This window comes from Tiliqua scincoides, chromosome 2 (assembly GCF_035046505.1).
Source record: "Tiliqua scincoides isolate rTilSci1 chromosome 2, rTilSci1.hap2, whole genome shotgun sequence".
NCBI lineage: Eukaryota > Metazoa > Chordata > Lepidosauria > Squamata > Scincidae > Tiliqua > Tiliqua scincoides.
In genome coordinates this window covers 201,625,879-201,637,789 of record NC_089822.1, presented here as the reverse complement: position 1 = coordinate 201,637,789, position 11,911 = coordinate 201,625,879, and the positions used below count along the sequence as shown (strand labels likewise).

The window sequence follows — 11,911 nt, the reverse complement described above, 5'->3', positions numbered from 1 at the left end:
CTCTTGTCGCCCCAAATACAGCACTTCTGCTTTACAGCTCAATCACTGGGAGCTTCAGGGCGCCTCCCACTAGTTTCTATTGGAACTCTGCCCCCATGGGGTATCTTTATGGCAACATTAAAAGATCAATAGGAAGAGACAGTCCCCAACTCCCGCCCCCAAGCTTGGACAGCTGCCCCCAAGGCTGAAGTCATGCCCCAAGTGCAGCTGATGGTCCCATCACAGAGGAGCAGAGAGGTCACAGGCAGGGTGACCACATGTCATAACCACCACATGTCATAACCACTAGAGGACAAGGCACCGCAAAATGTAGGACATCCAAGAGAAATGCAGGGCATGACAAAATAAAAGCTAAACACACTCCATGTGGTTGATTTTAAATTTAAAACTATATTACATATAACGTATTAATACAAGACGGCTCTTCACTGCCTGCTCACAGGAAAAAGGAGGACATTTAAGTTCTTTTCCAGGACACGAAGCTGGAAAATGTCCTGGAAAAAGAGGATATCTGGTCACCCATATCACAGAAGACCCCTTCTTTCCTCTGCTGAAGATGCTTTGATTAGGTCGGATTTTCCTTAGAAACTAATGGAAATTATGATCTTTTCTGCCCTGAAAGCCCCTCTCTCTCGGAGAAGCGTTAATTTACAGACTATCTGCTGTTGCATTTGGTTTTTTCCCCCTTAACCTGTGCTTTTACTTAACATAAAAGCCCTGCTGGATCAGGCCAAAGGCCCATCTAGTCCAGCTTCCTGTATCTCAGTGGCCCACCAAATGCTTCAGGGATGAATACAGGACTGGAATAAGCACTTGGAGAATAACAACCGAATACCGCATCACTGTGAGGGAGAAAAATAACCTCTGTTCAAAAGTTATGCACCAACAGCATAGAATTGGGCTCCACCATCATCCTACATTATGGAATAGGCAGCAACTGATGACTAGTGTGAAAACTGGATGTGGCATGGCTGCTTCACACATTCCTTTGAAATCAGATCCCTGTTCTAAATTTACTGAAGTACAGAAAACTTTGTACATATTTGAGAGGATTAATGGGTTAAAAGTGAACTGGGAATTCAACAATGGATTTGAATCAGTGGCCTGGAAGGCACTCGCCTAGCTTTACTCTGCACCCCTCTCCTCCTACCATCTCTTATCCATTTCCATTACACACCCCCACCCCCAGTCTGGATCTCTTTATATGCCTCTTTTATCCCCATCCCACATCACTTACCCCACATTCACTCTGTTAACTGCACCCCACCAGTTCCTACAAGAAGTTTACATTTATAAAGGCTAATTAAAAGGTAAATAGAACCACCCACAGATTAAGGGCTACACTGACCACACAAAGGTCCCAAGTGTCACTGTGAGGAAACAGTAAAAGAAGCACAGAGCCTGACAACAGTGTGCCAGTGGCATCAGTCACCTCTGCCCATTTAAAGTGTGGTTGTAACTGTTAGAATACCTACACGTGCAAAAAAATACTGTTAGTCACCTCATCCCATGGCATGAGAAGTATTACTATTATTTGCATAGTGCTGCTAGCTTCACCCCAAGGATCAGGCTAGCTTCCTTCCATCCTTACCCATGTTCCAAGAAAGTACAGTCTATACATGGAGAATTATCCTGTTGAATTGCAGTGTTAGGACACGGCCTCTGGCAGTTAGGCCTTGACCCTATTGGGCCTACGCTGACCCAGTGCGGGTGTGCAGTGTTGCAAACATACCATCATGCACACCTGCAACACTTACCACCAGGCCAATGTCAGGAGGAGGATGGGCAACTGCTGCCCAGAGCTCTATGCAAGCGCTGGGCAGTGAACTGGTAAGTTGGGGCAGGAGGGAGGCGTGGCAGGGAGTGAGACTTGCACAGCTCTGCTCCACCTGATCCACTGCCCCATGCTGGACCTCCGGGCTCGATATAGTGCTGCTTTACTCTGCACCGGTTAAATAGCTGGCGCAGTCGAGTAGCCCCACTGCAGGGCCTCCTCCCTTACCCTTACATTCGTCCCCTTCCCCCAGAGGAGCTGCCAGTGGCTGCCTGGTGGCCATAGGATGCTGTGGCCGCTGATTTGGCGCTGGTGCAGCTCTGGCAGCCAGGCAGCTCAGGATTGGGTTGTTAGTCTGTACTTTTCCACCTGTAAAATGTGAACTCCTCTAACTTACTCACTGGACTGTTGTGAAGATCAGCTGGAAGATTGCAAATAAGATCTCTCTATGAAGAATGTGACCGGATTGAATTAAATCTTTATTTTTACTGAATTCTTTAATGCCTGCATTTTTAACAATTCAACAAAGAGAATCCACATTGTATAAAGTGTGAACACCAGGGATGAACATAAGCTCAAACATCATGAGTCCAAACCACAGGGCTTTTAGTGTAGCGTAGACCAATTAACAGCAGAAGCAGTTGACACATTGTTCTCTCATAGTTCCAAGCAAATTAAGACAGAACAGCAGATAAAGTCAGTTTTTCACTTTATTTCACATATCCTCTCTTCCACATCTCACCTTGCATACACACACACAGATATGGCTATGACAAAGTACAATCTTGTCATTGGAATTATCTGTTTAATATTTACCGGCTCAGTGAGATGGCTCAGAGCAGGGCCTGAACTTCTGTGACCAAATTGTGATGCATACTCCACATTAACTGGAAAAAAATCAAGCCCCCTCTCTTCAAAGTCAATGCAATCACAGTTTCCATCACCAAAGGGGAAAATCACATTTGATGCTCACCAGTTGTTCTGGTGTAAATTAGTCTCACTCCCAGCTACAGATAAATAGCTGAACTAAAAGTAAGGTTCCAGGATCAGCGAGGCTATAAGATACATTCAATTCAAAACACCCACCTTAAAATGGGTTTATGGATCAACCAAGAAAATCTCTCCCAGTAGGGCTGGAGGGAAATACTGCCCTGTTAAGCAAAATCACCAGCAGATACTAGTTGACATGCAGAGCCATGTCCCATGGAAGAGGACCACCTGCCAGTTTTAAGTTCTAGGTGCAGGTTGGTTGGTGTTTGAAGAGAAGCTGATGGCTCTGATCAGCATCCAAAACAAGGAAAAATGGGCTCCAAGTAGAGTTACACCCTACAATCCTGATTGTTTGACACAGGTTGCCTGGCCTAGTACTGCCAGGAAAAAGATATGAAAATAATCCATATATTTCTCTGAAAGAGCCTTTTAGAAACCAGAGTCTATAGAATTCCCCCTCCCCCCTGTAAAAAATATTCCCAAAGTGCCCAGGATCTGGGCCCACTCCATTGCTAGTAAAATCGCTTGTTTCGCTCCTGACGTTTCTGGAAGACCACAGCGCCCACCACAGCACACACAATGATGCCAAGCAAAGAACACAGTAGTAATAGAAACACCTTCCAGCCTGTCAAGGGTCCACTACGAAAGTTTCCTGTTGGGTCGTCCACATTGTCTACAGGTGGGGGAAAAAAAAATTAGAAAGTGAATGTTTACAGCACACATGTTCCTTTGTGAGATACAAAACAGATTAATGCAGCTTGGCAAAATTCTGCACCATATAGGATAAGATTTTGGAAAAGTGTAAATAGCTATCACAGTCACATCCAAAATTGCAATATGGTCTAGAGCAGGGGTGTCGAAGTTAAGGCCCGCATCTGGCCTGCAGAGCCATTTTGGGAGCCCCCCAAGCTTTGGGGGAGTTCTGGGGCTGCCCCACCCCCACTCGCTCCAACTGTGAGCGGAGCTCTGTGGCCAGAGAGAGTTCTGAGGACTGGAGCAGCCGCGCGCGGTGTCCCAGCCTTCAGTCCTCCCTCCGGCTGCAAGCGGGCCTTGCCTGCAACTAGAAGGGGACAACCCCAGTCTTCAGTCCTCCCTCCGGATGCGAGCGGGGCTTGCCTGCAGCTGGAGAGAGTTCCGTGGGCTGGAGGAGCCATGCACGGCATCCTCGGTCCTCCCTCCGGCTGCAAGCGGGCCTTGCCCGCGGCTGGAAGGGGCAACTGAGGGCTGGAGCACCCACACGCAGCGTCCCCGGTCCTCCCTCTGGGCGTGAGCAGGGCTCACCCGCGGCCGGAAGGGTGACTGAGGGCTGGAGCACCTACGCATGGCATCTCCAGCCTTCCGTCCTCCCTCCAGCCGTGGCCAGAGCTCTCCCGGGCTTTGATCACGGCCAGAGGGGGTCTGGGAGCTGGCGCTGCTGTGTGTGGCTTCCCTGGTCTTGACTAGTGGCAGGTACGTGGGGGCTGAGGGGGCGACTGGGAGGCTTGGCTGGCTGGGGGGCAGGGGATGCTTTGTGGTAGAATGGGGGGGCTGGGAAGCGACTGGGAGGCTTGGCTGGGTGGCGGGCAGGGGACGCTTGGTGGCAGAATGGGGTCTGGGGTGGCCTGAGGCAGAGAACGCTTGGTGGTGGAATAGGGTCTGGGGTGGACTGAGGCAGAGGATACTTGGTGGAAGAATGGGGTCTGGGGTCGGGTGAGGTAGCAGAGCGAGGGGGAAGCCTCAGCTTTTAAAAAACAGGAAGTGATGTCACAAGTGACATCACTTCCAGTGTTCAGGTCACTTCCGGGTGCCACATTTGGAGTTTGGCCCTCAGCAGGTGCCATGACTCCAATGTGGCCCCCAGGATGAAATGAGTTTGACACCCTTGGTCTAGAGTTTTACAAATACAGACACACATGTCCCCCATCCTTAAAATAGGTTTACTTAGCAGATTTGCCAAGTTTAATGGAATACATTTACTGGAAACTATGTTTAGGATTGCAGCTCTGCAGTGAGGCTGTAGAGAGGGCTCTCTTGTAGAGGACACCCAGGTTTTCACCATTTCAAGTCAAGGGCCAGGCACTGCTCCATGAAAGCACATGCGGCCACTTAACATCCTGTGAATCAATATGAGAATGTTGACTAATGAGGGAGGGTGATCTCCCAAAGGTGTGTCAGAGCATTCAAAACAGAAGCACTAGCGCCTCACCTTTGGGTGACTTGAGAAGGCTGACACTGGGCTCAATCTTTGTCCAGTCAATGTTTTCTTCCTCTGGAGGATGCTCAACCATCAGCTGGAACAACTTCATAGAGATGATGTCATGATTGTCTAGGAAAGAAAGGGTCATATTACTATGTGAATATAAAGCTCATTCTAAAATCTCTTTAAGAACAAAAAGGAGGACCTTGCTAGATTAGGCCAATCCTTAGGGGAAGAAAACAATCTCACATACTGCATTTCTTAACAGACTCCTTTAAATGTTCCTTTCATTCAGAGAGCTGGCTTAAAGACGTTCTAATATCTAAGTCACTAAAGTGAATAGAATAGATTCACTCCACCTAATGATGGCACTACTTTGTCGAGAACTCCATGTCCAGGCAACACAGCCAATTCCACTTCATAGGCAAACAGATCTCACCAGAAAGATCTCCTGTACCGGCAGAAGCCCCAAAGAAGTAACCAGTAGGCAGTCGTACTCCTGAAATATCAAAGCAGTTTTTCCATTCATTTTTGTCCTCCACATCAGTCATCACCTGCAAAATAAGCGTGACCTTGAACAACAGCCCATGTTTCATTCTCCCAGCCACCTAAAAAAGTCGCAAATTTGCTAGAGCCTCAGTTTTGACAAACCAAACTGGCCAAAACATACTATGTTGAAGAAGTGAATCTGGGAATTCACTTCCACTATGCATGCTTCCATGACTACAGCAGCCAGGGTCAGCTTAGCAGTATCTACTCACCCCAAAACCCTCATACACACACACATCTAAGGCAACCCATGAAGGGCTCTATGTAGTGTCTCAAGCCAACTTACCGTCAGACGTCCACGAGAGTAACGGATAGCCAAAAATGTATCATGGTTCCGATTACGAAGATCAGCTGTACAGCCTGCCAGCTCTGTCCAACGGCCATCTTTACTATGGTCATAGGTCAGGGATCCATTGTTCACCATGGCCGAGATATATGGGAACACGCGCTACATAATAAAGAAAGTATGATTCAGAATTTTCACCAAGCAGTCCATAGCTCTTACCAAAGATATTTAAGAAACGAGCCTGAATAGAAAAGCTTGTGTACACAATTTCTGCTAAGTATCTGAACTCTGCCTTAGCTTACAAGTAGAAGGAGCAAATCTCTCAATGCAGGTTCCTGTCAGCACCTACCTCAGTAGCTTCATCATTTGGATATGTGTCTAGGAAAATGGCCAATCCATGGAAATTATCTTTACTGCCAAAGACAGGACCTGAAAGAGACAGTGGAGCAAGGTTAACGGGGGACTTGCCTTCCTGTGCCCTCCCCAACAGGTAAAGTTACCTATCCAGCAAGCAGATGGGAAGGGCTGTAGCTCAGTGAGAGCCCCTGGTACTGTCAGGTAGGGCTGGGAAATACTAGTCTGATATCCTGGAGAACGACTGCAAGTCAGTAGACTATACTGAGCGAGATGGATCAATGGTCTCATTTAGTTGAAGGACACTTCCTACATAACTAATATATTTTACAACATGTTATACTGCTCTTCCTCCAAGAATCTCAGGGTGGTTTACATGGTTCCCTCCTTTTGTCCTCACAACAATCCCACAAGGCAGGTGAGGCTGAAATTTAATGACTGGCCCAAGGTCACCCAGTAAGCTTCATGGCTGAGCTGGGACTTGAACCTGGATCTTCCTGATCTAAGTCCAACTCCCAAGCTACTACCCCATCCTGGCTCTCACTATACATCAGTCTAAACGTACAATTGCTATTTATTATATCAGGATCCCTTTCAATACAGTTTCTTGGCAGGCTATGGGACGGAGATAGCCTTAGTTGCCTTGATTGATAGGCCTATGCCCTAGCAATATCTTGTTTTGATACTTATTTTTATTGGGCATTTGAGGAGGAATGACTCCCTTTATGGCCCCTTTAATAATTGTTTATAGGATTTATTATTTTACACTGCCTTTATTATTTCATTTTGCTATTACCATATGTTTTTATATGCTCCTTTGTATCACTGGTAGCTGGATTTATTTCATTGTCCTTTTACGAATTGTTTTTAATTATTTTAAATTATTTTATTATACTGTCCACCGCTTTGAGCTTATGGTAAACAGGATTATGTAAGTATTTGCCTTGACAGGTACTCAAGTCCACTAAGCAGTTAGGGGCTGCCAACAGTTCAAGAAAGGCCATCTCATTTTTTTCAAACATTTTGCAGAAAAACTATAATTGAGTAGGGAGAACACTCTGTCCAGCTTCTAGAATGGCAGCTGCCATAATGAGACATATGCATGGCTTCCTACAGAAATACAATGAGTAGATATGGATTTAGATTGGGGTCCTAATACCTGCTAAAGTAGAGGCAAGTTAGTCAGTCTTAGTTTCACCTGCCACAATGGGAATATACATACACTGACTTCAAAAGATTGGAAGAACAAACAAAATATCTGATTTGTACCAAAGATAAACATGATCAAGCTGCAAAATGAGCAAGATCTGGAAACAATGCTTTAGATAAAAACTCACAGAAGCCTGGGCAACAGTCCATCCAAAGTTATTAGCATCTCATCACAAGGGCCTCATTATCACTGAAGTAGATCAGTTCTGAGTTGTACCACTTCGAACTGCAACTGAGAACTGACATAGTTCAATGCTCCTTCATACAAACAACTGCATATCTAGGAATGCTTTTAAACGCAACATTATACTGAAAACTATCCATTCCACTGCAGCTAGAAGACCAGAACTGATGATAACATGTATCTTTTGGAATATTCAACCCACCACAGTACCTGGAGTAAGGCGCTCCCGGGTGTACCACAGGGCAAAACCATCGCCATGGAGGTTCTTCTTTCCTGCTCCATGAATCTTGAAGTGGACATGGAGCTCCCAATCCTTCAGGAAACAGGGCTACAAAACAAAATACAGCTGTTCTAAACACCTCCATGAAATCCTTCTACATGGAAAACGCAGACAGACACAAACACTCTCTTTTGGAAAACAGAAGCAATTTTTTCCATTCAATTTTTTTTTAAAGGTGACTTTCACTGCTGATCACACCCCAAGCAGGATCCACACTCACCACTCGGTTCCAGATAGAACCCTCCTTGCTGCGTTCATCAGGAGTCAGTCGAACATACTGGCTGGTCAGCATTGTGCTCCCTTGAAAATCCCAGAGGGGCATGGAACTGGAGCCAACTCCTAAAACACAGAGAATGTCACTGAGATAAAGTACAGACAAAAGCAAGTTACTAATGCATAATGTATTAAAAGCAACACATGACAAAAGTGGCTGGAACTGCTTTCATGCTCTCTCTTGATTTCGCTGCTATCATTTGGCAGAAACAGATCAATCATGACAATCTGGTGGGAATTATTTATAGTGCATTATTAGGCAGCCGAGATGTTCCTTTGAATCTAGCAAGATCTGCCCTTTAACACTGTGACCCATCCAACTCCTAGTCTGCCTGATATTCAAGCTGAAGTAGCTGTTCTGGCCAAAGAGGTGTGTGCATGTGCCTGTTTAACTTTAATCGCCAGAGTGTCTCATGAACAAGTGTGCAAAAGGCACCGTCCTCCCACTGTAACCCTTGGAGAAGTGTGTGTGTGTGTTTGTGTGTATAACTTTAATTGCCAGTCTCTCATGAACAAGGGTCTGTAAAAGGCACTGTCCTCTCCCCTACAGCCCCTGGAGAAGTGTGTGTGTGTGAACTTTAATCTCCAGAGAGTCTCATGAGGGGTGTGCAGAAGGCACTGCCCTTGCCCCTGTAGCCCTTGGAGAGTGTGTGTGTCTTTGTGTGTATGAGTCTCCCATGAACAAAGGTGTGCAGAAGGCACGGTCTTCCGGGGGGCCCCAATAGCCCTTGGAGAAGAGAGTGCGTGTGTGCGAGAACTTTACTCGCCAGTGTCTCTGAAGGAGGGTGTGCAAAGGCGCAGCACCGCCCCCCTGCAGGCCCTGGGCTTCCCCCGCTGCCCGGGCCAGCGGCTGCTCCTGGCTCAGCCAGGCCCGGGCAGGGGAGAGCGGAGCAGGCGGCACCTCCACCCCGAGCCCTGCCTGTCAGCCACGCACCCTGGTAAGGCTTGAAGAGCGAGTGCTCTCGCTTCAGGTGCTCGCTGTTCCCGTCGGTGAGCTCTGCGGCCCCCGGCGGCGCCGACGCGGCCAGGAGCAGCTGGAGGAGCAGCAGGGGAGGCGCCCACGGCGGCAGCGCCATCGCGGACCCACCGCCTGCCGGACCCGCCGCCGCCATCCTCCTCCCCCCTCCTGCCCCTCTTCTTCCTGCTTCCGCTCAACCCTTCACCCGGAAGCAACTTCGGCCAGCCCGAAACCATAGACACCGTCCAGGAGGTCTCGCTGGCGAGCTGGGCAAGATGGCCGAAGCCCCGCCCCTAACGTCTCTAGAGATAGACAGGCGATGCGATGAGCGCGAGGCGCCCCTCCTCTTTCCGGTGTGCTTGGCACGCTGGTGCACGCTGAACGTGTCTTTATGCGAGTGGCTGGAGAAGGCGCGCGGCACGAGCAGACTGGGACAGGCTGCAGTCCTTTCCTGGGAGTAAGCCCCATTGACTAGAATGGGACTTACTTCTGAGTAGACGTGCATAGGATTGGGCTCTCAGGCTGCCATCCTGTCCACGCTTTCCTGGGAGTAAGCCCCGTTGACTATAACGGAACTTACTTCTGAGGAGACATGCATAGGATTGGGCTCCGAGACTGCAATCCTATCCACACTTTCCTGGGAGTAAGCCCCATTGACTATAATATAAGTCGCCGCATCTCAAAAAAGACATAGTGGAAATGGAAAAGGTGCAAAAGCGAGCAACTAAGATGATTACGGGGCTGGGGCACCTTCCTTATGAGGAAAGGCTACGGCGTTTGGGCCTCTTCAGCCTAGAAAAGAGACGCCTGAGGGGGGACATGATTGAGACATACAAAATTATGCAGGGGATGGACAGAGTGGATAGGGAGATGCTCTTTACACTCTCACATAATACCAGAACCAGGGGACATCCACTAAAATTGAGTGTTGGGCGGGTTAGGACAGACAAAAGAAAATATTTCTTTACTCAGCGTGTGGTCGGTCTGTGGAACTCCTTGCCACAGGATGTGGTGCTGGCGTCTAGCCTAGACGCCTTTAAAAGGGGATTGGACGAGTTTCTGGAGGAAAAATCCATTATGGGGTACAAGCCATGATGTGTATGCGCAACCTCCTGATTTTAGGAATGGGTTAATTCAGAATGCCAGATGTAGGGGAGAGCACCAGGATGAGGTCTCTTGTTATCTGGTGTGCTCCCTGGGGCATTTGGTGGGCCGCTGTGAGATACAGGAAGCTGGACTAGATGGGCCTATGGCCTGATCCAGTGGGGCTGTTCTTATGTTCTTATGTACTTCTGAGTAGACAGACGCAGGCTTGGGCTCCAAGGCTGCAATCCTATCCACACTTTCCTGGGAGTGAGCCCCATTGACTATAATGGGACATTTCTGAGTACAGGCATAGGATTGGACTGTTAGAGGGCTCTGGAAAGCTGCTCTTTTGCTGCCTAGTTCCCTCTTCTTCCTCTTCCTTCTGCAAATTTGCAATTTGTTAAGCCATTTCTGCCCAACTTTGCATATATGCAACAGGGACCAAACGTGTACACCTGTGGGCCGGGCAGAAATGGGTTTTAACAGCAGTCAGCACGTGACATTACAAGTTTGTCTGAAGAAAATTCTCACTGCCTCAGCTCCCCCCCTGCAGGATGGAGATCATAATTCAGGACTACATTGCAAGGTTGTCGTAAACCACCCTCAGCACTCTGTCCCGCCCCCAGGCAGTTTTCAGTATGAGGATAATCACACTATTACAGGGTTGTTGCTAGCTACTCTCAGTCTTAGCACTATAGCTCCCCCCTCCCACATATACACACACACTTGCCCCACTGCAGGGATAGTAACTGTGGCTTGGGTTTGTCACAAGCCTCCCTGCTAAAGCCACCATCCCTGCCATCTCATTACTGCCACCACCTGGTAAACCAATGAGCAGAGAAGGCTTTTGCCAACAGGAGAAATTGTTAATAGTGATTGTGGGCCCAATCCTGTCCAACTTTCCATTGCCGATGCAGTCGCAATGCAGCCTCTTGGTAAGAGAACAAATGCTCCCTTAACTTGAAGAGGCCTCCCTGACTGGCACTCCAATGCAGGATGCAGCACATGCCCCATTGGCACAGCTGCATCAGAGCTGGAAAGTTGGCTGGGATTGGGTCTGGTGTCACATACCTGGGCTATTTCCCCATGCCAACTATACAACAAGCCATCAAGGCTGTAACATTTGCTGCTAGCAAAACTAGCTGGCAAAATCCCCCAGAATTGCCTGCAGCCCATTGAGCCACATGAATTTGTCCATCCTACATGAACCTTCAGAGAGGCTGGACATTGCCACTTAACAAGGCTTCACTGGCAGTGTCCAGTGGCTCAAAGGAGGACTTTTTGGTGGTAGCCCCCACAATGAGGAACTCTCTCCCATGTGAGGTGTGGTTGGCTAATTCTTTGCCAACCTTTCAGTGCCACCTAAAGACCTGCTTGTTTCAACAGTCTTCTTCTACTCAATATTAGGTTTATACTTATTTCTCTCTTCCTCTGTAATTTTTTTTGTTGCTTATTAAGCTTTGCTATTTCATTGTATTTAATTATTGCTGTTAGCTTCTTTGCATTTGGTGAAAATCAGGGATTTTTTTTTTTTTTTTGCCTATCTTTTGCTTATTTTGGACCTTCCTATCACCTAGGCCCTAAAATTTAGGAGACCCCAAGGATTTAGGGGTTCTCCATTCTTTCTGGGGGGGTGAGTTCCCCAAGGCGGCATATCCTGTTTCCTTTTGCCTTGGGTGGTGGCAGCAAGAGCTAGTGTCTCAATTTAAGCTCAGTTTCAATACAAGATGGACAGGGAGTGGGTATGAGGTGCTAGATACTGCATCCTGTGCCTAGCTGAGTCCTAACCACC

The 11,911-nt window shown here is 47.8% G+C and overlaps 1 protein-coding gene across 1 annotated transcript; it reads right to left on the bottom strand.

Annotated features, from left to right (window-relative positions):
- Positions 1-2,466: 2,466 nt before the first annotated feature.
- LMAN2 (lectin, mannose binding 2) lies at positions 2,467-9,235 on the bottom strand. Its single transcript, XM_066614770.1, has 8 exons — positions 9,010-9,235; positions 8,023-8,141; positions 7,733-7,850; positions 6,125-6,204; positions 5,776-5,937; positions 5,380-5,494; positions 4,950-5,069; positions 2,467-3,437 (listed from the first exon to the last, which is right to left on the bottom strand). Exons 1-8 carry the CDS (start codon positions 9,185-9,187, stop codon positions 3,277-3,279), a joined length of 1,053 nt encoding a protein of 350 aa, XP_066470867.1. The 5' UTR covers positions 9,188-9,235; the 3' UTR covers positions 2,467-3,276.
- Between the last annotated feature and the right edge of the window lie 2,676 nt (positions 9,236-11,911).